General features: G+C 41.7%; 1 protein-coding gene across 5 annotated transcripts in view; it reads right to left on the bottom strand.

The window, feature by feature from the left end:
- Positions 1–26873, bottom strand: part of ociad1 (OCIA domain containing 1) — a 48338-nt gene that overhangs the window by 2262 nt on the left and 19203 nt on the right. For all 5 annotated transcript variants that reach the window (XM_072496740.1, XM_072496736.1, XM_072496737.1 and 2 more), the window contains exons 3-7: positions 26509–26562; positions 26378–26425; positions 19894–20023; positions 17005–17192; positions 5676–5834 (exon numbers count right to left, since the gene is read on the bottom strand). In XM_072496740.1, the coding sequence (XP_072352841.1) occupies positions 5676–5834; positions 17005–17192; positions 19894–20023; positions 26378–26425; positions 26509–26562 (579 nt within the window). The remainder of the gene's footprint in view (positions 1–5675; positions 5835–17004; positions 17193–19893; positions 20024–26377; positions 26426–26508; positions 26563–26873) is intronic.

The raw sequence follows: 26873 nt of genomic DNA, 5'->3' as shown, positions 1-26873 counted from the left end.
TCAATAGTTATGCAGAAGTTACAATAGGTTATCTTTCTTCTAACTCTGAGTAACTATTAGCATAACCCTGGTGAAACTATCCAAAGTTAGCAATTTACATAGCTTTGTTGGATGGTTCCCAGCACATTGCAATTGCCATGGGGAAGTTAGTGCTTCTGGACAATTGCTTGCAAATTCTTACCTCGGAGGTTTCAAGAGGGATTCCCCAGTGCATCTTTTGGGCATTAACCAAATCAGACGCTGGGCAAACAGCAAGTTATAGCTTCATATGTAATGGTGGGAAATGCAGATCATTATAGGCAGTCCTTGACTTTACAGCGTGAGAGTTACGATGAGCGCCATTTATGTCATTTATTAATTGACACCCCATTTTGACTTTGTAATGTCAGTTTCAATTTTACGATGCCACGCCAGCATGTCCATGTGTGCACATCGACATTTTGTGTCACCCATCTATTTGGCTGGATAATGTTACTCTAGCCACTGTACTGTTCATATTAGGTTGGAAAGGAGTGTTTCATTCTAACCACTAATACACCAATGTCAGGCTTTTTTTCAGCACAACTGTCGCAACATTGCTCATTGGATCACCGAATATGCACTCAAGACTCACAAGGTTAAACAGGCAACTGACAGTGATTGATGGCTTCATTAGAGCCCCCCACATTGAGGAACTTGTGCTAAGGTGTGCAATCATTAACATTTGCCTCAGTGACTTGAAAATGCAAGAGTTGAGAGCATTTCACACCGCCGGGAACCCCATGAGTGATTTCCAGCCTTGGTTCAGGAACCAATACCCCATTTCTAACATTGTTCCTATGGGGAAAACGGTTCCGACTTGTGACGCTTCGACTTACGACTCGGCTTTGAGGATCCAATTGTGTCGCAAGTCTAAGGACTACTTGTATTAACTTGTTTGCTTACTTGGAAACAAATTATTCTAAAAAGGCATGACCATAGTCACTATTCTAAATTTCTTGTAGGATACAAACATACATTTTCAACAGATCCACGTGATCTATTGTATATAAAGTTCTTACCATGAATCTTCAAAGTTTAAATGTTACTTTAGATGGAGTAAAAGCCATAGGAGGCCACTTGGCACATCATGCCAGCCCAGCTCTTTGCAGAGGCTATCCAATCAGATTGCACCCAGTGTCTCCATAGCACTGAATTTTCCTCAACTTCAACTACTTATCTACTGTTCAATGGGCTTTGCCTCAATTGATTCATGGCGTAATAACCGAGTTAGGAATGCTAAATAGAGGTTTGATTGAGGGATAGATTTTAAGAGAGAGTCTTAAAACATGAGGTATTTTGTGTTTCTCCCTCAATTCTTCAAACTTTGCAAATCTACCATCTAAGAATAAGTCTTTTACCTGTATCAATCCCCCTTTATACCACTGTTTAAATGTTGTATCTAATCTTGCAATGGTGAATTGGTGGTTTCCATAAATAGGGAGCAGCACCGACATGTTTCCCAAAACAAAACGTTGTCTCAATTGGCTCCAGATGTTTAAGGATGATGCCATCACTGGACTTCCTGATAAACTTCCTTGGGGTAAATGGGATTGGGCAACAGCTAAAGCCTTCAAGCTAGCCCCCTTACATGATGCTTCCTCCACCTGAACCTATTCTGCTTCTTCCTCTTTCCACCATTCTCTATATTAGCCACCCAATAATACAAAAGATTGGGCAATGCCAATCCTCCCACCCGCCAATTCCTTTGTAAAAATATTCATCGAGTTTGTGGAATTTTATTGGTCCATATAAAATCTGAAATTATTATATCCATTTTATAGAAAAATGTCTTGGGTAGAAATATTGGGAGGGATTGAAATACGAATAAAAATGTTGGTAGGCTGTTCATTTTGATTGTTTGTACCCACACAACTAATGAAAGTGGAAGGGTATTCCACCTTTTAAAATCTTCTTTTACCCCTCTACCAGGACTATCACATTCAACCTATACCTTGTGGCCCAGTCATGAGCTACCTGAATACCTAAGTATTTGAATTTATTTTTGGTTAGTGTAAATGGAAGGGTACTTGAATCTATTTCTCACCCCAAGGTATTTATTGGAAATATTTCACTTTTGTAATATTTAATTTGTAGCCCGAGAAGCTTCCAAATCTTTTCAATATATTCATAATCTTATCCATACATTTCAATGGGTTAGATATATACGTGTATAAATTGCCCACATATAAAAACTCTATGTACTCTAACAATACCTGACCATTCCCGAGAAGATTGGAGAGCAATAGCCAGAGGACCTATTGCTAACGTGAAGAGAAGTGGGAATAACAGACATCCCTGTCTCGAGCCCCCAAATAGTTGGAAATACCCCAAACTAATCAAATTAGTTTTAACACTAGCTGTGAGGGCTGTATATAATAATCTAACCCATGAGATGAATGTTGGCCCAAATCCGAATTTACCCAAACCTCTTGCAAATAACTCTACTCAATCCTATCAAAATTTGGTGAAAAGGAGTTGTCCTCTTTCCCTCGACTACCAGTTAACAACCTTCTTATAAATTGCTCTTGCCAGATGAGTTAGAAGATGGGAAAATACTAACATTTATAGATGGCTGATGGACACAATGAAAACACCGATTGAAGAAATAAAACAAAAGTGGGAAGAGTTGGATATGAAATTGGAATACAGTGAAATTATGCACAGGGTCAATACTACATCTTCATGTGCTAAGGTGAGCTTATTTTGATTCAAAATTGTAGATAGAGCGCAAATGACACAGGAAAGAATGAACAGATTCTTCACAGAGGTAGAAGATAAAAGTGAGAGTGTAAAGGAGGACCAGCTAACCATGTCCACACGTTCTGGTCACGTGAACGATTAGTGGGGTTTTGGAGCTCGGTATGTGAAACATTATCAAAAATTGTGGAGGTATAAATATTACCGGGACCTCGAGGCAATTTTTGACGAGTCAGAAATACCAGGACTAACAGAAGGGAAAAGAGCCGATGTGGTGGCCTTTGTCATATTGATCGCCCAGAGGTGAACTTTATTAGAATAGAAGTCAGAAGATCCTCCAAAAATATCAACATGGTTAGGGGATCTTGTGGAATTCCTTAAACTTGAGAAAATTAAGTTTGCCCTTCGTGGCTCAGATGGGGAATTCTGGGTGAGATGAAAGCTGTTGTTGTCTCAATTGAAGGATCTATTTGTTGCCAGCGGGTAAAAGGTGGATAGGGGAGATGGGATGGGATTGGGGGGGGGGGGGGGGGGGGGGAAAGAGAGAGAGAGGGAGAGGGAGAGGGAGAGAGGGAGAGAGAGAGAGAGAGAGAGAGAGAGAGAGAAAGGTTTAATGGCAATAAGAGAAAAAGATCTCAAATAGGAGGATTGTGTTTGTTTATTTTGTTATTGATTGATTGTTTGTATGTTGTTATGTACATCCTTATTTTAATAAAAATGTTTTAAAAAACACGAGAGGTAGGTGGGGAGGTAAGAGAGTTTATGGAGGGATTTCCAAAGCTAACTGAATGTTAAAAGTGGAGCGAGAGCTCCCCTACCGCTTGCGCCGGCCAGGTACTCCACCAGCCCAGTAGTGGGGGCGGCCCTGCGGATTTGGAGCCAGTGGAGAAAGCATGCAAGGGAGGTGGGAGCGTCGGTCTGGGCTCCAAATTGTGATAACCATCAATTCGCCCCCGGGAACATGGATGGAGGGTTTCGAGCATGGCGGCGGGCGGGGGTGAGCAATATGTTCCTGGAGGAGAACTTTGCGAGTTTGAGGGAGTTGGAGGAGAAAGCTGGGCTGGAAAGGGGAAATGACTTTAGGTACTTACAGGTGCGGGACTTTGTACGCAGACAGGTCCCATCCTTCCCACGCCTCCCGCCAATAGGGATCCAGGACAGAATAGTCTCTAGAGGAGGAGGAGGAGAGGGTAGAGTCTCAGATATTTACAAGGTGCTCATGAAGGTAGAAGAGTCCCAGACAGAGGAACTGAAACTCAAATGGGAGGAGGAGCCCGGCGGGGAGATGGAGGACAGGGTATGGGCGGAAGCCCTGAGTAGGGTAAACTCAACCGCAACATGTACCAGGCCCAGCCTGATTCGGTTTATGGTCGTTCACCGGGCCCACATGACGGTGGCTCGGATGAGCAAATTCTTTGGGGTAGAGGACAAGTGCGCTAGATGCGCGGGAGGACCAGCGAACCACGTTCACATGTTTTGGGCATGCCCTAAGCTTAGGAGGTACTGGGAGGGATTTGCGGGGTCATGTCCCGGGTGCTGAAAACAAGGGCGGTGATGAGTCCAGAGGTGGCAATTGCAATTTTTGGGGTTTCGGAAGACCCAGGAGTCCAGGGGGAGAAAGAGGCCGATGTTCTGGCCTTTGCTTCCCCGATAGCCCGGCGGCGAATACTGCTGGCATGGAGGGACTCAAAACCCCCGAAGACCGAACTATGGCATTTAGACATGTCAAGTTTTCTGGGTATGGAAAAAAAATCAAGTTCGCCTTGAGGGGATCTGTATTGGGGTTCATCCGCAGGTGGCAACCATTCATCGACTTCTTTGCGGGAGAGTGAACATCAGCAGGAGGGGGGAGGGGGAAAGAGAGATTAGAGTAGAGTAGGAGGGATAAATAGGCGGGTAGTGTCTATGGGAGAGGAGCGGGTATGTGCATTATGGTTTGGCTGAAGTGTTGGTTTTTTTGTTGATGTTTGCATATTTCTGTAATCTGTAACTGTTTACAATGCCAAAAAATACCTCAATAAAATTGTTTGTAAATGAAAAGTGGAGCGAGAAGTCTTCAAAATGCAGAAGATACCAGGGTTTGTGAAATGCAGAGCTCTTAAAGGCTTGGAGAGCTGGAAAAGTACGAAATTGGAAGGGGTGAGGCATGAAGTGGGTCGAGTGCAATGGTGTAAATTTTATCGTGGACCAGCATAGGCCAATGATGACAGGAGTGATGGGTAAGTCTGCGATAAATTATGAGCATCAGAGTATTCTGGATGAGCTGAAGTTTTTGGAGAGTGGCAGATGGGAAGGTCAGCTGGGAGAATACTAGAAAAGCTGAGTCTGGAGATAAAGTCATGGATCATTTTGGCAGCAAATCAACTGAGGCAAAGGTGGTGATTGACTCTTCGTTATTAAAAAGACCATTCAATCTCTTTGTAACTCCAGTAGAAATGGTCCTTTTATCTTTGTGTTCTTATGTAAAACAAATCTCTTTAAAACATTTTTTGTGGCAAGCTCATCTTCCTAAAACATACAAATAAACAGGGCTGCAGACAGCAGCTGGAATTGAATATGTTGGCAATCATACCACAACCAATTACAATCTAGCCAGATTTGTCTTAACCATCAATTTAAGAACACTTAAACACAATCTTCTCCAGATTTTTAGCGAATTCAAATTTTACCATTTGCTGAGGTGGGATTTGAACCAGAGTCCCCAGAGCATTACCCTAGGTCTCTGAATTACTCTTCCAGCGACAATACCACTACGCCACTGCTCCACCCAACTTATGATTCTGAGTTAGACATACATCACCATTCCGGGCAGATATCATTCAATCAGAATTCTGTCAATCCTGATCTAACATCATGAAGGGAACACCATCACAAGATCAGCATCAGTTCAAGAAGCAACTTAGGGAAAGGTAGAAGTATGCTCTGAGAAAGGATACATTAAAAAATCCATAATTGACCTTCTTTGCTTTTAGATAATCTCTGTGGAGTTGGTTTGTGATGAGATTCTGCTCTTTGTGCCACTGTCACTTCGTATAATTCCCTATTTTTGTTTCTCAATTCGTCGTATGACATTGATTTCCTTTGAGGCTTTGATTCTTCTATCACTGGGCCAGGTGCTGTGGTCAGAAGCAAATACACTTATTTTAGAAGAAGTTCAAGAAACCTGTGGTTGGAAGCAAATAATACGAATCTTAGAAGTGGTTAAAGAAACTGTACAGTGTCCACCAAAAGAAATGCAATGCAAAACAAGCAAGATGCAATATACAGGATGCAATGTCATTTTGGGAAAAGCCTTAGTCTGGAGCAATGAGGAGTAGAAGGCCCAGGAGTACTGGCTGACTTGCCCCAGACTGCTTTGGGCCATCAGGTATGCTTTGGGCCATCAGGTATATGTTTCCAGGTTGGCAACTCAGATCCAGGAATGATGCTAGTTTCAAGTGAGAAAGCTTTAGTATTAAAGCTGCAAATTGTAAATTCTATAATGCAATTGCAATTAGTGCTCACAATTAGACAACAGTTTAGCTTCTGAAAAACAAATACTGAATATGTACAAACATTGGTATACATTAGCAGCATAGCACAGCGGTTAGCACTGCTGCCTCACAGCGACAGGTTTGGTTCCGACCTGGGTGACTGCCTGTGTGAAGTTTGCATATTCTCAGTGTTTGGGTGGGTTTCCTCGGGGTGCTCCGGTTTCCTCCCACAGTCCAAAGGTGTGTAGGTTAGGTGGATTGGCCATGCTAAATTGCCTCTTAGAGTCCAAAGGTTTGGTGGGGTTAAGGGGCTACACGGATAGGGTGGAGGAGTAGGCCTAGGTCGGGTGCTCTTTTGGAGGGTGGGTCCAGACTCGATGGGCTGAATGGCTTCCTTCTGGTCTGTAGGGATTCGATGATTAGCCTCTTTTCCTGAATCAAAATGTTTTCCAAATTAAATTAATTGAAAATTCTCCCAAAATGTTTCTAAAATAATAACTGGAAAATAAAATTACATGATTAAATTTCCGCTTTGCTTCTTCAATGGCTACCATTCTGACTAACCCTCAGTTTTTAGGAGATGCTTTTTAAAGGAAAAAGAAGTGAATAGTGGTTTTGAAAGTTTATTCGAATTAGCAATGCTGCTTGGACTGAAATAATTTTCAAAAAGGCGAATCTGAAGTTGTCCTAAACAAAGGCACCAAGACGTTTGTACTGATAAAAAGAGTTTATAATTCAAAAATAAAGTGTGAGCAACACTCACTCTTGTTTGAAGTGGATCTTTTTCTCGAACAGAATAATATGATCATGAAAATCAATTCTACAGGAATACATAAAACTATTAGTGGGAACATCACTGACCTTTATGAATATGCACGAAATATGTTTGGAAAACTAAACCACGATGACCTGTTAGGTATGATCCCAAAGAATGTTAAAAATCGATTTAAACAGTTTTGGAAATTCTTTGAAAAGCAGTATTTGAATTGTGCAGGCACGGTTTGTGGGTAAATGAAGGCTTGAGCAATGATAGGAAGAAATCACAGAAGAGGTCCTTCGGCCCATTGAAACTGCACCGATGCATGAAAAACAGTTGACATGCCCTAATTCCATTTGCCAGCACTTGGCCCACAGCGTTGAATGTTATGACATGCCAAGTGCTCATCCAGGTACTTTTGAAGGATGTGAGGCAACCTACCTCTATCACCCCCACATCCGTGCATTCCAGACCGTCACCACCCTCTGAGTAAAAAAGCATTTCCTTAAATAATCCCTAAATCTCTTGCTCCTCATCTTGAACTTGTGTTCCCTCGTAACTGACCCTTCAACTAAGGGGAACAGCTGCTCCCTATCCACACCGCTCATAATCTGGTACATGTTGATCAGGTCATCCCTCAATCTTCTCTGCTCCAGCGAAAACAACCTAAGCCTATCCAACCTCTCTTCAGTTTAAAATGTTCCATCCCAGGCAACATCCTGGTTAATCGACTCTGCACCCCCTCCAATGCAATCACATCCTTCCTATAATGTGGCGACCAGAATTGCACACAGTACTCCAGTTGTGGCCTCACCAAAGTTCTGTACAACTCCAATATGACCTCTATGTTTTTGTAATCTAAGATGTGGAGATGCCGGCGTTGGACTGGGGTGAGCACAGTACGAAGTCTTACAACACCAGGTTAAAGTCCAACAGGTTTGTTTCGATGTCACTAGCTTTCGGAGCGCTGCTCCTTCCTCAGGTCTGAGGAAGGAGCAGCGCTCTGAAAGCTAGTGACATCGAAACAAACCTGTTGGACTTTAACCTGGTGTTGTAAGACTTCGTACTGTTTTTGTAATCTATGCCTCGATTGACAAAGGCAAGTTTCCCATATGCCTTTTTCACCAACCCTATTAACCAGATTTTCTGCCTTCAGAGATCTATGGACTAACACGCCAAGATCCCTTTGTTCCTCGGAACTTACATGTGTTGTCATGCCATTCATTGAATACTTTCTTGTCACATTACTCCTTCCAAAGTATGTCACCTCGCACTTTTCAGGATTACATTTCAGCAGCCATTTTTCTGCCCATTTGACCATCTCATCTATACCTTCTTGTAACCCAAGACAGGCAACCTCACTGTTAACCACCCGGCCAATCTTTTGTGTTATTTGCAAACTCTTAAAAAAAAAAAATCTTTTTATTCTACTTCCCCGCCCTGTGTTCAATGGCAACAAGTTCCCGAAAGTGTATGATAAACAGTCCCCATGAATTGTAGAATACTTCCTTCCCCCCTTAACTCGAATTTCACCTTCTCCAGGGTCAAGAATTCCAGCAGGTCGCCCCGCCACACTGAGGCACAGGATGGAGAAGCTGACCTCCACCCCAGCAAGACCCACCTCCGGGCAATCAGCGAGGCAAAGGTTAAAACATCTGCCCCCGCACCTGCCTGCAGCTCGGGCCGGTCTGACACCCCGAGAATGACCTTTAGGGGACACGGTTCCAAATCCACATGCAGTACCCCAGAGATGGTACCAAAGATCTCCCACCAATACCTCTCCAACTTCAGGGAGGACCAAAACATATGTGCATGGTTTGCGATGCCCCTCCTGCACCGCTAACAGATATCCTCCACCCCCTCGAAGAGCCGGCTCATCCTCGCTTTTGTGAGGTGCACCCTATACACGACCTTCAGTTGTATCAGCCCCAACCTCGTGCATGAGGTTGAGGCATTCACCCTTCGTAGCACCTCACACTACAGACCTTCTCCCATTACCTCCTCAACTCTTCTTCTCACTTGGCCTTAATCCCTTCCATGGACACCCTGTCCTCCTACATTATGTTCCCAATTTTGAAAGTTGGGAAACATGCTACGTCACTGGCGGGGGTGCGTACAATTGAGTGAAATGTGATTTGGACCTCCTGCAAGATTTTCCGTTCTCATTGCCAAACCCACTCGATGGAAATGGGAGTGGAAAATCCCAGCCAGAGACAGGAAAACTATCAGGGGAATATGGAAATGACAGAGACATTGAACAAAATATTTTATGTTTCTCTTCACAGTAGATGTTACCAGTTACATACAAGAAGAGGGTAACTGAGGGCATAATAAGTGTGAGGAAATTAAGATAATTAATATCATCAGATAAAATGTACTGTAAAAGTTTAAGGAAGTAAAATCTGAAGAAAACAGGAAGAGAGAAAACAGGGAACTGTTAGCCTGACATCAGTTGTTGGGAAAGTACTGCAATTTATTATTAAGGAAGTCTTAATAATGCACTTTGTCTGATAAAATTATAGTTTTCAAAGTGACATGGCTTTACCGAAGGGAAATAGTACGAGTTTGAGGATGTAACTAGCAGGGTAGATGGCGGGGCATCAGTAGATCTAGCAAACTTGGATTTCCAAAAGCCATTCAATGAAGTGTCACACAAAAGACAAATATACAAGATGAGTGCTAAGGGAATAGCAGTAATATATAACAATATGGGATTGGTTAACCAACAGAGCAAAGGGGATTTTCAACTTGGCATGCAGCAAACTAGAGTCAGTACTCCCCTAGCTTAGGATCAGTGCTGGGGCGTCAGCTACTTACAATCCATATTAACGACTTAAATGAAGAAACAGAGTAAATATTTAATTTTGCTGATGGTACAAAGCTAGGTATGAATGCAAATTGTGAGGCGGGCACAAAGAGGCTGCAAGAAGAGATAAATAGATTAAGTGAGTGGGCAACATAGTAGCAGGAGTATAATGTGGGGAATTGTCATGTTATTTATTCACTTTGGCAGTAAGAATAGAAAAATATAAATTTTAAAAAGGCATTAAACATGATGCTGAGAGGGACATGGGTGTACTCTTACGAGAAATATAGAAAGTTAGCATGCAGTACAGCAGGCAGTTAGGAAGACAAATGGCATATGTTGGCCTTTATTGCAAGAAAATTGGAGAATAGGAGTAAAGAAGTCTTGCTGCAATTATACAGGGCTTTGGTGAGAGTATTGAGTGCAGGTTTGGTCTCCATATTTAAAAGAAGGATACATTTGCATTGACACAGTGAAGGTTCACGAGATTGGTTCCTGGGGTGAGAAAGTTGGCCTATGATGAAAAGCTGAGTAAATTGGATCTATGATCTATAGAGTTTAGAAGAATGAGAAATAATCTAATTGAAACATGCAACATTCTGATGGGACCTCATAGGGTGGACATATAGGTTGCTTCCCCTAGCCTGGGAATCTAGAACAAAGGGGCACAGTCCCAGGATAAGGGGCTGATTATTTAGGACCGAGATGACGAGAAAGTTTTCACTCAAAGGGCTGTAAATCCTTTGCATGCTCTCCCCCTGAGGATTGTGGATGCTCCAAAATGAATATATTTAAGGTTGAAGATAGACTCAGGAGATCAAAGGATATGGAGAGAAGACAGGAGAGTGGAGTTAAAGCTGATCCTCCATGATCGTATTAAATCGCAGAGCAGGTCCAATGGGCCATACTGTCAACCGTTCCTATTTCTTATGTTCTATTAGTTTTGCAGAGATTGTCGTTATTTGTTGGAGTGGTCAGATTTTGATATGAAGCTTCTAAATTTTCAAAGTTTTGTGGATTGGCACTAAGTTGATACAGTTCCGCATTATGGAACTACCATTAATGGATAACAAGGTCTCGGGTTATTGCTGCACAAAGACAAAATAATTGACAAAAATTAGCCAGCTTTTCAGAAGAACGTTGCTAAAGTATTGGACAATCTTATAATAATCTTTATTAGTGTCACAAGTAGGCTTACATTAATACTGCAATGAAGTTACTGTGAAAATCCCCTAAGGTTGCAGTGAATCAAACTCACCTACATTTAGTGATCTATCATTAAATAGATCTATTACTTAAAGATCCACTGGGATCGGACCATGTGATGCGGCTGCGGAAATAGCAGCTTTTCCGCAGCCTCTGGCGCTACACATTTTATAATTCTTCTTTTATCCTGCAGGTGAGTTTGATTCAGAAATTAATACTTCATATTAGGTCCCTATAAGACTTTTAGAGAACAAAATGCTGAGGAATCCTAAGGGCGCAGTGATGCAGTGGTTAACACTGCTGCGGCACGGAGGTCCCAGGTTCGATCCTGGCTCTGGGACTGTCTGCACATTCTTCCAGTGTTTGCATGGGTTCCACCCCCACAACCTAAAGATGTGCAGGATAGGTGGATTGGTCACGTTAAATTGCCCCTTAATTGGCAAAAAATTAATTGAGTACTCTAAATTTATTTTTAAAAAGGAATCCTAAGAAAGCTGGGTGACAAGGGGGAGCAGTCTGATGCAATGAGGGTGGAGCTATCTTCTCAATATGGTGACCTGATCCTCGAGTGAGCTCTCGACCTGGTGTTTTTAAAGATGGTGCAAATGATGACTGCAAAAATTATCATAGTAATTGATGACAAACTAGACTTGCTAACAGAATTGAAGTGTTCAGGAGAACTAGCTGCAGAATACTAGTGAAAGGCTCGAAGGAACTGAAAAAAGAATCCTGAGCGTCGAAAATGAAGCTCGCATTCAATCTTTGGAAAACCACCTATGTGATGTGTCAGAAATCCTGGAGGAACTGGAAAACTGAGGCCAGAAGAAAATGTTCGCGTCATCAGTGTACCAGAAGGAATGGAGGGTAGAATCCCTGTTAGGATTTTTCAGAGCTGGTTACCTCGTTTCCTTAAGCTGGATGTGAAGGCTGGGCATGAAAAGCTGGAAAGGGCGCACTATATCCCACAATCAACATCCCAGGCCTGTAATCATTCACTTTCATAACTTCAAAGATCGCCAGAAGGTTCGGGCGTGGTGACCCATGGCAGGATCTGGCTCCATGAAGGGGCAAGAGTTTCTTTTTTCCAGGACTTCTCAGCGGCAACACAGCAGAAACATAGAGACAGCAATGAAGTTGAAAAACAGCTCATGGTAGCTGTAGTGAATTAGACCGTTTTATCCTGCGACCCAGAGTGCAATATGATAACTCCTTTCAGTCTTTAGATAATCTGGCTGTTGTAAAATCCACAGGTGTGGATTTGGTCTGATGATCTGCAGCTGCTTGAAATATTTGGACTTTATCCCTGTTATTAATCTTTTATGGTCATATATCTGGTTTATTGGGTTGCGTTATCAACTGAGCACTTTATCGAATGTTTTATACTTAATAATCTCAGGGAACTTCATTTGTGGCAGCTGTGCCGCATGTCAATTATCTTCTTATCCGTAACTTTGTGATAATAACAATGGTTGTTTGGTATCCTTTAATCATGATAGAATTGAGTAGCGCCATTGCCAGGAGGTGGATGAAAGGTTTAGGCCATTATAAGTCCATAATATGGGAGTGCCATTTGGCACCCATTCGCATGTTGGCTTTTCTCTTTTTTTTTTTGAGGAGTATGTCTCCTGATGGTAATGATATTGTGGCCGTAGGATGTCTTACAAGTCCTCACTGGAATAACAACTGTTGTTATTTTTTTGGGTGGGGACTTTAAATTGTCATTTGAATCCCTTGGTGGATAAGCTCCCAGTGACCAGAAATCACCTGACAGAGAAGGGTGTAAGTGTCAGTATGTGAGGAGGTGGGATATTTAGATGTGTGAAGAACATTACACCCTAAAGGCGAAGAGTTCACATTTTTCCTGGCTCCTCACCAATGTCATACTGGAATTGACTATTTCTTCATGCCTTGAGCAATCCTACATTTGGTCGCTTCTTGTTCTAGAAGTAGCATCATAATCTCTGACTATCCTCCTGTTTTTCTTGAGTTTTTAAGTCGAGGGTCTACCCCTCCAGATCTAGGTCATGGAGTTTTACGTGTCCCTTTTTTATTTTGAGAGAGAATAATTTAAGAGAGAGTTTGAGCTCTTTTTACTCAGTCAAATCCCTTCCTGATGTGACCCCGTCCATTTTTGTGATTTGCAAGGTGCATGCTAGGGTGTTGGCTATTTTCTACACAGTCAACAAGAGGCGTAGAATGGTGGAAAGCCACGCTGGCAGATTGGCTGAAGTGGAGAAAGAATATAGAGGAATCCCAACTGGCAGATGTTGAAGGAGGTTAACGCAGCTCGGGTGGCATTTGATTCCTTGTTGACTCAGCGGCCTGAGAGGCGTTTAAAGTTTATGAAGTCGAGTAGGCATTTGGCTTTTTTGACCAATGAGAGGGATGATTCTTGGGCTATCCCCTCTGTACGCGATTCCAGGGGTAACAGAATAATTAAAACGGAGGACATTAACAGGGAATTTAGGAATTTTATAATGCTGAGTTATATAATTCAGGCCAGTCCGGAGATGTCCTGACAGATATGTAATTTATTTTTCTACCCTTGAGCTTCTTTTGGCTTTGGAGGATCAATGGCTGGTCCTAAATGCTCCTTTCTCCAAAAAAGAGATGACTATGGCCATTAGGGAGTTCCAACCAGTTAAGGTCCCTGGATGTTTTTGGGTGTGAGTTTTACAGGGAATTTAAGGACCTGTTGATAGATCCGTTAACTGATATGTTTTGTCATTCATTTGAGGCAGGACTGTTGGCGCCAACACTCCGGAAAGGGAATACTTCCCTGATTTATAAGGCAGGTATGACCAAAGAGGATGTGCTTCCTACAGGACAATCTTGCTTCTGAATGTTGATTTGAAATTGTTGGCTAAGGTGTTGGTGCTGCGTTTAGAGGGAATTCGCCAGTTGATCACCCGGGGGGGGGGGAAGGAAGGAAGAGAGAGAGAGAGAGGAGGAGAGGGTTCTGACTGGGTTCACAATGGTTGGAATTTTTACAATGTCAGAAGATTACTGAATGTCATCCAAGTCTTCTAAAAGCAGGCAATGGATGGGTTAGTGATCTCCTTAGATGGAGAAAGCTTTTGTTTGGGTGGAATGGAACTACTTGGTTTATACTTTGCAGAGATTTGTGTTGGAGAGGAATATGTTGAGTAGGATACAGTGTTTCATAGGAGCCTTGGCAGCAGTGCTCAGGAATGCTTTGGATCTGAGAATTTGGGTCTCCAGAGAGGGACCAGGCAGGGCTGCCCATTATTCCTCTTGCTGTTCGCATTGGCTATGGAGCCTTTGTCAGAGGCTATTGGACAGGATCCTTTGATTTTGTGCTGGGCTGTGGAGGGAAGCAGCATAAGATCATGCTTTACGCTGTTTATATCAAAGCCGAACATTTTGGTTCCTGCCATTATTGATCTGTTAGATTTAGCACCGTATCCAGTTATAAGATTAATTTTACAAAGTCTGAGGCAATGATGGTGGGGGGACAGAGGGATAGACCACCTCCCCTTGCTAACTTCCCCTTGACATGGTCCTCTTTGGGGTTTACTTATCTGGGTGTTGAAAGTACCCCTTTCTTCAAGCAACTATATGGGGCCAATTTCCCTCAGTCGATTGCATCGATCAGGTGGGACCTGACTCACTGGTCCTCCCGGCCGGTATCATGGGTGAGTAGGATTGCATTGATTAAGGTGAATGTTTTGCCTAGATTGCTGTATCCCTTGCAGATATTACCAATCTTATTGTCTGCTGGGGTCTCAAAGAAGATTAATGGAATGATTCGCTTTTTCATTTGGGTTAAAAAACCTCGTTTGAAGTTGACTAAGCTGCAGCTCTCAGGTTCTAAGGGAGGCTTGGGGGTGCCGAATGTTCAATTGTACCTATTAGTATCTCATCTTAGATTTATAAGAGACTGGGTTAGAAAGGAATCCATTTCCATTTGGCTCAATATTGAAGCAGACCAGCTGGTATATACTTTACAGACCTTGTTGTTCTATGGGGACTTTAGGTCAGGCTCTGCTAGGTGCGAAAATCCTACAATTATTAATACGCTTAAGAGTGTGGAGAATGGTCTGTCAATTGGAAGGGAAATTTAAACTGAGTTCCGCTCTCTCTCCCATTCAGGGCAGCCTGGACTTCCCACCAAGTCTTATGGACCATGGATTCGATATTTGGAGAGATAGAGGCATTTGTGGGATGGGAGATATATTCAGTGGTGCCTTCTTGTCATCCTTTGAGTAGCTAGTCCAACAATTTGACATTCAGAGACACTCCTTTTTTAAGTATTTGGAACTTAAGAGACTTTATCCTTAACAAAACAACCACATGTATTGACTCTTCTATTTCCCTGGTGGAAAAAAGCCTGACTAATGCGAAGTCTAAACAGTTAATCAGCAAGTTTTATGACACCTTGTGTTCCAGATACTGTGCAAGTATATTGGGTACCTTGCAATCTTGGGAAAGAGACTTAGCAACTACTAGTAACAAGGAGACATGGGGTAGTAGATGGGATTATGCCAATAAGATATCAGTATGTAACAGAATGGAGGAGACTCAGTTCAAAATATTGTGCTGTTTGCATGTCACTCTGAGTCTGGGACATGGGTTCGATCCTGCTATATCCCCAATGTTCTTGGTAATCGAGGATGATTACATACACTGCATAGGTTCTGTGTCAAGATTCATAGGTTCATAAGATATAGGAGCAGAATTAGGCCTTTTGACCCACGGGTCTGCTCCGCCATTCTATCATGGCTGATCCATTCCTCAGCTGCTACCTACAATGTTACAGACCAAGAGCTGGATTGCGAAATCAGCCAGAGCATCTCCTCGCTAGACACATGACTTAGGAGCTGGAGTAGGCAATTTAGCCTGCCAAGCCTAACACCCTCAATGTGATCATGACTGATCCCAGCCTAGCTTCAACTCTGCTGTCCTGTCCGTTCTCCATAACCTTTCAACCCATTACAAATTAAAAATCTGTCTAACTCCTCCTTAAATTTACTCACTGTGCCTACATCCACTGCACTTTGGGGTAGCTAACTCCACAGATTCACAACCCTTTGGAGAAGTAAATTTGCTCACTCTTATTCTAATATTATGAACTCTCATTTTAGAATGCCCCATAAGAGGAAGATTCAGCTCCACATCTACTTTATCCATACCTTTTAGCATCTTGTATACCTCAATTAGATCTCCCCTCATTCTTCTAAACTCTAAAGAGTACAGGCCTAAACTGTTCAATCTCTCCTCATATGACAAACTCCATATCTCTGGAATCAATCGAGTGAACCTCCTCTGAACTGCCTCTAATGCCACTATATCTTTTCTCAAATAAGGGGACCAAAACTGTGCACAATACTCCAGGTGCAGGTCTTACCAATGCCTTGTATATTCAATCCTATTGATCTGGTGCAGTTAAGGAGCTTGACAGGACATTTTGCATGGCCTTGGAATTTGATTTTTTGTTCCTAATTCTGGGTCATCCAGATAGCAGAATTATTGACACTAACGAAAAATGGCTGTATAACATCCCAACTTTTGCAGCTTGGAAAAATACCCTCTGCCCCTACTCAGTGAAAAGTATCCCTTGATTCAAAATTGGCATAAAATAATTATGGAGCATATTCTATGGAATTCATGACATCTGTGATCTGTTCGAAGTCTGATACATTCCATAAAGTATGGGACCCTATCATAGATTTATAGGCTCCGCTGTGTCAGACCTGCACTTGCAAGTTTCCTGTGAGCCATGTTGCAAGTCTTGATTTTGCTATACAGAAAGGAGTGCAACCTATTATGTCATTTTACCATGTTTATTTAGCCTTTTCCTCTTCTTCCCCACCCCCCCCCCATTTTCTGATTGATCTTTGTATAAATGGAGACACTAGCTCTTAAGGACCATTTTCTGAAATTATCTTGTTTTTATCTGTTCTTATGTTTGAGGAAATAATTGTTCTGTACTGTAACAGTTTGTGTTTTGAAAATTTGTTGCATTATCTGAAAAAATTATTAAACTCTAATATTATTGCAAATGTAAATAGCACACAAAATACCTGTTGGACGGTCATCAATCCCTGTAGGAGCTGACTCACTGAGCGAGGAACTGAATGGAACGGACTCATAATTGGGTTCAGAATGGTCACTATAGCTGTGATCACCAGGGTAGGAGGTCGGGCTATTTACTTCAGGCTGTAGATGCTCTACAGTGTTGTCTGAAAATTCTGACTTCTGATACAAATGCCTGTAATACAAAATTAACATATACCTCTAGATGGTTAGGATTGTGAAAGTGGGTGTGCTGGAGAGAAACAATGGAAGCTACAAGACGATGTACGAAGAAATGATGCATGTTCTCATGGCATTATTTATGTTATCATACTGGATATTTATTTCTCATCTCAAAGGTTAATAATGCTCCTTTTAACATCAATTTTTCAAGCTGGAGTGGAGCCCAGAAGAAACATTCAAAATCATAATCTGATTTTCAAACTATTTCTCGTTTGTTTGCATGATTTTATGTCATATTGTAACCAAATGCAAAATTCTTCAGCTAACCTCAAATTTACCAAATATAAAAATACACCTGAATGTTCAAAATACAATTTATTCAACTAAAGACATGTAATTCCAAGATTGTCATTCAATTCCACACTAATGCACCCTTGATTACAGCAACAAAACCTATGACTGGGAGAAGGGAGGGTCATCAGTTCAACTCTTGCCGTACAAGATAATTTTTGGAATAACTTCATCTACTTTCTAATTTTGCACTTGGATCTCCATGGACAAGTTGTGCCCGGGCAGGTTTTACTTTGGTCCATAATGAATGCAAACGCTTCACAGCCATTACAATTGTTGGAATTATTAAACTTGAAGTAGGTGGAAACATTAGTTTTCTCTTTGTTTACCTTCTATTATTGTCAAGACTATGGACCAATGCATTTGTATAAAATCACAATGTGACCTCAACATTTCAGTATTTAACACAGTCAGTACGCGCAATGCAGCATAGAATAAATCTAATATGGCCGTGAAAATGTATTCATTAATAGGTCAGTTTACACTATTCTAACTGACTGGCTTGATGTTGCTTATTAGCAGATATTAGGTACAAACACAGCAACTTGGATCCACCATACCACTCAAGGATAACGTGCAACTATGTCTTTAATGTAGAAAAATGGGTTTCAAGAAAGCATATTCAGACAAAAATTGACACCGATGTAAAGGAATAAATATTACGATGGGTGACTAAATACTTGGTTAGAGGTAGGTTTTAAGGAGAGTCATAAAGAAAGAGGTGGAAACAATGAAAATGAGGAAGACTCACCCCTTGAATGTATTATCAAACTCAGTTTCTGTAGACAAGTATTTATCACATCCCTAATCTGGTAGGCAAGATAATGGTGCATGTTGAAATTCTAGGCCAGAGGTTTGTATTTTGACAGCGTAAACTATGCTGGATTATCTACAAAGCAAAGCACTATGGAGAGCATTTCAAAGGGCAGGATTCCAAACTTCAAAAATCGAAATTCTGTCAAAAGGCAGAAATTTGTCATCTCTGCAGTCAGGGAATACTAGATCGCCATATGTGCACACTTGAATAGATTTGTTAACCTGTGGAACTTTTAAATGGTAGTGAAGAGCTGGTAGTAAGGGGCTGTTTAGCACAGGGCTAAATCGCTGGCTTTGAAAGCAGACTAAGGCAGGCCAGCAGCACGGTTCAATTCCCATACCAGCCTCCCGAACAGGCGCCGGAATGTGGCGACTAGGGGCTTTTCACAGTAACTTCATTTGAAGCCTACTTGTGACAATAAGTGATTTTCATTTCATTTCATTTTCAAGAGTAAGCCGTGTTATCAGCTTTTTAGTGGCATAAGAAAGTTAAAAAAATTATAACAGTCTGAGAGAAGATAAAGCTGTGTGAAACTATTTCCCCATGATGAAGCAACTTCCAAACTTGGAGCTGTTGGTTTGACTGTAGTTATACTGCAGATTTAGCAATGCTGCAAAGTCAAAAATATTTCAGGGAACTGCAAACGCACAGCATAATTGCTCTAAAAGACGAGAAACTATTTAGGTATCACTGCCATTTCAGACCCTAGCACAATGAAAAGATTATAATACTGCTTATAAATTAGATAATTATATGCTATTTGTTTATTTCAAATAAGCCATTTTATCAGAGAAAGTACATTTCTTGTCATATATGTTGGTCGTGAAAGTAATTCAAGTGCTAACAGTTACCTGGGTCTACAAACATATAATTTCTACATTTAATCGAGGCACGGATAGTGCAGTAACATTTTGCATTCAAAGCTATAGGCTATCAATTCCTTCATGGTTTGGTTATTATGGTTTCATTTGGCCTACTATATGCATTGTACAGAATATCATGTTGCCCTCGGAATCAAAACCTGTTCTGACAATAGGTCATCAAGCTGAAATGTTTACTCGCTCTTCAGATACTGTCTGATCTGCTCAGCATTTCCGGCATATTTTATTTTATATTAGCCCTCAGAAACACTTGTCAATATTCTTGACGTACATCATTAAAAAAAATAATTTAGATGTTCCAACGTCTGAAAAATAGATTTTCATATCTTTTCATAGCTATGAAGTTGGAGAATTATCCTGCTTTCATTTTAGTTAGTACAAACTGAAAAGTCAGCTCCTACATGAGAAGGCTTTTCTTTAATGTCCAGCTGAAAACCCTTGCTTCTGACAGAAACAGCAAGAAGAATGCTTCTCGCCAAAAACAAAGAAGCTGCTTTGTGTTACTTCGTATTGAGAATATTCAAGTGCAAACTATAAATATGAATATATATCTCTAGCTTTTCAAGAGACTAATTGCAGACTATTATACATTATAACATGCACAAAGAATTCTTTGACTACATAATTGAATGAATTCTGGAAAACATGAAATAATAGCAACTGACTGATGCTGGAATGTTCTACGCGTTTGCCGTAGAGCATCTCCAAGTGGCGAATTCTCCAGTCTCATGAACTTCTCCTGGCATGTCTTCATATAGGAAATCTTTCCTATCAGGTAACCACAAGCACCAGCAACTGAGAAAGAAATGCAATAAAAAAAAAATTCTTACAAGGATTTCTATCTTTAGTTTCTCAATTCCCAGTTTCCTTCCCACCCGAAATGAGGACAGTATTTTGAATACTTAATCCACATTACATCTAACAATGCAAGGTACCAGTTATTTCTACAGATGGTCTTAATATCCCTCCCTTGGGACATCTACAAGCAAAGTTCCTTGGATGGTATTTTTTGTTTCCTCGATTGCATGTACTAGGAAGTGGTCATCCTGCAACCAGAGGGTTCAGAAGAACAGTATTTGGGTGGCTATTTAGCAGGGTAGGAAAAAGAAGATGGTGGAGGAATCCATTGGAAGAGTAATACTCTTGAACTAGTTTCAGTACTGAATTCCGCTGCAGGCAACAGGAGAGTGCTGCTCCAGCACATCCACAGCAGATGGGGGCAAATGATTATGTGGGGCACAATGAAGTGCAGAAAAGCAGCCATCATTGGGGATTTGATAGCCAGGTAATAGAGGGTATTTCTGTTTAAGCACCAATGCAACATGATGTAGGGGCTGCATTAGCACAGTGGGCTAAATAGCTGGCTTGTAATGCAGAACAAGGCAGCAGTGCAGGTTCAAATCCCGTACCAGCCTCCCTGAACAGGTGCCGGAATGTGGCAACTAGGAGCTTTTCACAGTAACTTCATTGAAGCCTACTTGTGACAATAAACAATTATTATTATTATTATGTCATCTTCCTGGTGCCAGGGTAAAGGACATTGGTGAACAGATGCAGAACATTATGTGGGGCGCTAGGTAGGAAGTTAAAGAGCAGGACCTTAAAAGATAGTAGTCATTGGATTACTCCCAGTGTCAAGTGCTAGTGAGTTGAGGAGCAGGAAGAGGAGGGAGGTTGACATGAATCTGGAGAAATGGTGCAGTTGGAACCTTGGCCCAAAAGGTGCTTCTTCAATAACCTTTCCTTCAGAAATGGGGATGTTTAGTTATTATCACACAGTGTTCAGTTCCATTCTCTCCTCCTCAGGTTCTGAAGCAGTCCCATGTCCATATGCATCAAAACCTGGATTTAAGCTTGGATTTGTGAGTGGCAACTGACATTCATGCCACTCAAATGCTGGGCAATCCCCATCTCCAAAAAGAGAGAATCTAACCTCTTGATTTAATGAATTCGGAGGTGAGTAACACACCTCCTGACTTCCCAAAGCCTGTACAAAAGGCACAAGTCAACAGTTTGATGGAATACTCTCCCACTTGCCTGATGATTGTAGCTCCAACAATACTCAAGAAACTCAACACCATCAAGGAGAAAGCAGTGAACTGGATTGTCACCCAATCCTCCAACTTAAACATCCACTCTCTCCCACCAGTAATGCACAATGGTAGTCGTGTGTACTATTTACATGCTGCACAGCAGCAATTCACCAAGGCTCCTTCAACAGCATCTTCCAAATCGTGACCTCTCACTTAGAAGGACAAGGGCAGAAAATGCATGGGAACACCATCACTGCAAATTCTCCTCCAAGCCACGCACCATCCAGACTTGGATATAAATCAATGTTCCTTCATTGCCACTGGATCAAAATCTTGGAAATGTCCCAATAGCACTGTGTGAGCACCCATGCCAAATAGACTCTAACAGTTCCAGAAGGTGGCTCACCGTCACCTTCTCAAGGGCAATAAGGGATGGGCAAGAAATGTTGGTCTTGCCAGCAGCATCCACATATCACATCAGGGAGACAAATATCTTTAGAATAAAGAATGGTTCAGAAGTTGGACTGATTAGACAGGGAAAATGTAAGACAGCCTAAGATGAGATACGAGTGCACTGTACAAATGAAAGGAGAATAGTAATTAAGGTTGGTGAGCTTCAGGAACAAATAGCCACATGGAATTATGAATGGTAATAACCAAGCCTTTATTCAAACAACTAGAGCTATGATCACTTCATATTGCTGGCTCCAAGGTTTCCAAGAAACATGGGGAAGGAATGAGAGGAGGAGGGTGTGTGGCAGTATTGATCAGATACGATTTCAGCACAAGGAATAATGTACTTGAGGATTCAAAGACAGAATCTATTTGGTTAGAATTAAAAGAACATTGGAGGATATAGATGTTGCTGGACATGCATTATAGGCCACCAGAATTTCAGGCAAATTGCAGTAGAATACAAGAATTATGGAGTTGCAATTATGGGAAATTTCAATGATCCTTATATAAACTGGAAAAATAAAGTGTAAAGAGGGAGAGTAATTTCTGAAATGTGTACCAGAGAACTTTCATGATGTGTATGTTGCTAGCTCAATGAGGTAGGAAGCAATGCTGGGTCTAGTCCTGGGGAAGTGCGGCAATTAGAGCAAGTTTCAGTGGGCGAGCATTTGGGAAAACAATCATGGTCATAAAAAAGCAGTTGTTGGAAAGGACAATGAAAAATAAAATGTGAAAATATTCATCTGAGAATTAATTTCAATGACTTGAAAAGGCATTTGTGCAGGTGGATTGAAATCAAAGATTATTGGGTAAACAGTAAATGAGCAATTGAAGATCTGCAATGAGTAGATAGTTTCAGTGTACCAATCAGACATATTCCCAAAAGGAAGAAATGAAGGGTTTCAAAAATTAGGGTTCCCTGAATGACTAAAAATATACGGATTGACTAAAAATATACAAATTAAAATCTAACAGAAAAAGCAGGCACATGATCAATGTCAGGTTCATATTCAGTACAGAACCAAGCTGAATACACGATGTACAGAGAACAATTGAGAAAAGAAATAAGAGGGGCAACAAAGTGTGAGAATAGATAAGCAAGTATGAGAATAAATAAGCTGGTTACAGTCTTTTCTAAACAGAAGTTAAAGAAAGGATAGGGTCGATTAGGGCCGTAAAGGAGATCTACTTGTGGAGGAAGGACATGGCTGGGGTACTAAATGGCTAATTTGCATCTGTTTTTACTGAAGAAGAGGATGCTGGCAATGTACAATAGAGAAATTAGATTGGATTAAAATAATAAACTGGATGTATCCAAATGTTTGGGATCACAGTAGAAAAACCATCTGGTCCAGATGTGATATATTCTAGTTAACTGAGGCAATTCAGATGGAGATTGTGGTCGCCCAGGCCATAATCTTAGAATCCTCCTTCAATATGGAAGTAGCAGCAGAGGACTGGAGGATTGCAAATGTTGTATCCCTGATTCGTGATTAACAAAGGGGGTGAAAGGTTATCGGGGTAGGCAGGAATGTGGAGTTGAGGATACAATCAGATCAGCCATGAGTTATTGAATGGCGGAGCAGGCTCAAAAGACTGAGTGGCCTACCCCTGCATCTAATTTGTATGTTCCTACGTTCAAAAAAGGCATACAAAATATCGACAGGCACACCAGCTCAACACCAAATGTGGGAAAACTTTGTTATAGTAATCTGAGATAAATTTAACTGCACTTTGTTATGACTCCCTGGTAAGATGGGGAGGGTGCACCAACGGGTTCCCATCAACACAAAACGAGTATGAATTAGCCTGGTAATTGGGGCAGAGCTTCCCCCTTAACAGGGAAGGCTCCACATTGTAAAAACCCCCTGGTCTAGGTGCAGGTCAGGGAGGGTGACCCTTCGGGCATGGGAGTTTAGTAGTGCATCTTAATAAATCGCTTTCTTTGTACCCTATCGTGCGTCCTAGGAGTGTTTCTCTCCCGTCGGATTCTACACTGGGGACGAGACTAAAATGTAATTGCCGCCAACACTGCGTATTCCACACCTGGACCATTTGTCTAGGCTGCAAGAGGAATTCCCTAAACTGACTGAGATGCCTCATGCAGGAAAGATGGAGGCCTTTGATGCAACAAACGATGATTGGGCTCAATATGTAGAGCATATGCAATTTCTTTTCGGACCAACGCCATAATTGGAGATAAACGGCAGACCGTAACTCTACTGATGGTGGGCCAACATATGCACTTATCAAAAGCTTGACACACCTGAACGCATCGGACTCCTGTTTTTTTTGTAGTTTTGGTAGCCTTGGTAGAAAACCACTTAAATCCAAAACCGCCATTCATCGTTCGCCAATTCCGCCTCCACATGGCCACCCAAGCCCAAGATGAACCAAACAGTGATGTTTTGGTGCGTTTAAGGAAACTGGCTGAGATTTGGGGAGGCAGTGGTGTAGTGGCATTGTCACTGGTCTAGTAATCCAGTTTACCAAATAGCAGTTAATCACCTGCTAATGCTCGCATTCCAAGCATTGTCTGGCATCTTTGAATCTGTCTATATATATGTTTCTGGAACATACCTCTTCATTCACCTGAGGAAGGAGCAGCGCTCCGAAAGCTAGTGACATCGAAACAAACCTGTTGGACTTTAACCTGGTGTGATAAAACTTCTTACTATAGTAATCCAGAGACCAAGGATAATGAACTGGGGTCCTAGGTTCGGATCCCACCCGGGAAGTTGGTGGAATTTGAATTCAATGAAAGAAAATCTGGAATTAAAAATCTCACAATGGCCCTGATACCATTGCCGATTGTGGTAAAAATCCATCTGTTCATTAAAGTCCTTTAAAGAATGAAATCTGCCATCTTTATCTGGTCTGGCCTACATGTGACTCCAGATCCACAGCAGTGTGGTTGACTCGTAAATGCCCTCAGGGATGGGCAACAAATGCTGGTCCAGCCAGCGATGCCCACATCACATGATTGAATGAAAAAATAACTTGCAAGTTCAGGCCTATCCTGAGTGAATCCCTTTGCGGCCGTTTTGTCTACGGGATCCAGGTCGCCACCGTGCAAAGAGAGTTGCTGACCGGAATCCAGCTGACATTTGACCACACATTTGAGGGCATCCGCACCAGCCTCCACACATGGACTCACTGCGACACCGAGGCCAGGTTGGTCACTTGCACCGCCGGACAGATGTGGGCCATTGAGTGCACTGTCCAGGTATTGGTGACTTATGGGCACCAATCCGCTAACCTACTCTTGGTGGTAGTCTGTGGCGGGGGACCAAATTTGCTGGGTTAGGACTGGCTGCGCCATTTGAAAGTTGTCCTGCAGAGGGTATGCTGAATGAACCCGCATTGTCCCGAGGGGGCCCTGGCCAGATTCCCAGAGGTCTTCGCAGATACACTGGGTACAATTAAAGGGGCTGTGGCCCGAATCAGCACAAACCCACAGGCACAGTCTTGTTATTTCCACGCCTGCCCAGTCCCCCATGCATTGCGGTTAAAAGTCGATGCCGAATTGGACCAGTTTGACCATTTAGGGACCATCTGCCCCGTACAATTTGTTGATTGGGCCGCCCCGGTCACATCAGTCCTCAAACCAGTTGATTTTGTGCGTCTCTGCGGGGACTATAAGGTGACGGTGAACCACGTTTCCCCTTTGGACCAATACCCGGTCCCCTGCATCGAGGAACTCTATGCAAGGCTGAGCAGAGGACGAATATTCACAAAACTGGATATGAATCATGCATTTCTACATTTAATACTGGACCTGGACTCCCACCGGTTCGTCACTATTTACACCTAAAGGGGTTTATATGAATATTCTTGGTTGCCATTTGGAGGCTCGTCCTCACGCATTATTTTCCAGCTTGTGATGGAATACATCCTGCAGGGATTACCCAGGGTGCCATCTACTTGGACGATGTCCTCATCACCGAGGCATCCAGCCATCTGGCAAACTTGACCAAGGTCCTCCAGTGTTTTGAGCAGGCGTGTGTCCACCTCCGGTGGGAAAAATGTGTTTTCCATGCCCCCAAGGTCACTTATTTGGGGTAGCAGAACAGGTGACACACTGTAGAGGACAAGGGGCATGCGATAAAACGGGCTCCCGTCCCCGGCGGCCAAACAGAACTACGCACTGCACCACCTGATTAGCCACACATTGAACTCCTTTTTAATCGCTTTCTCTAACATGGCTTACTGTTACCCCAATTATGAAGGCAGAAAATTATATTTGAACTATTTTTTGTATAATTTCGAAAACACGAGGTGTAGCGATTCTTGCAACAGCCTACTGAAGGCAATCTGTTCATCATTGGGCTCTATTTAAGCCATTATTGGGGAAACAGGTGCTTTACTTTGCCAATTTCACATCCACATCCAATTTGAGAGTGCTTGATCCTCAACCAAAAAAAAAAATCTAGATTCTGTCCAGATTTCCCAGTTTTGATACTGAAAATATTCCTTGCATGCAGAAATTAAAACAAATATTTTGAACATTTTGTAGTACTGGAATTATCTGCATCATGAAATGGCTGTTTCCATCAGAGTAAGAAAAATTCCTCTACTACTTCAGAATTAGAAGATCAACAATGTGCATTAGTTTCAAGTTGGTTTCTCTTTTGCCTAAGGAATGCATAACTTCACTTACATGCAACTTTAGGTATGGATCCAAATCGAGTTGAAGTAGAAAGGATTCCTAAATAGGAAGCACAGAAATACTATCAACTTAATAAATACAATAATAATCAAAAAAATTATGTTAATTACTTTAAAAGTTACCTCTAGAGATTAGGACTTGAGTTACCAACATGGTCATCCCAGAGAAAGGCAATGCTGTAAAAAGCATTTAAACAAATTGGTAATTAATTTAAATTACTGAACTGTTGAATAGTGACTGAAAAATAACTTTACTAGTGATGCAAAAAAATTCCACATGAAAATCTTTAAAATATTTTTACACAAGGATGAGTCCATTTGTTTAAAGTGATTTTACCTCATACTTGAGTTTGAATTAGAAGAGACAAATGCTAGAAAAGGTTTCTTCTCTAGGAAGGCTTTTAAAGTGTAGAGTTTTGGGTAATCTACATCAGTTCACAGCAGACCTGAGCATATATTATTGCAAAGATTATCTAACACACTTTAAA

This window comes from Scyliorhinus torazame, chromosome 3 (genome assembly GCF_047496885.1).
Source record: "Scyliorhinus torazame isolate Kashiwa2021f chromosome 3, sScyTor2.1, whole genome shotgun sequence".
Classification (NCBI taxonomy): domain Eukaryota; kingdom Metazoa; phylum Chordata; class Chondrichthyes; order Carcharhiniformes; family Scyliorhinidae; genus Scyliorhinus; species Scyliorhinus torazame.
This window is presented reverse-complemented; position numbering and strand designations above follow the sequence as displayed.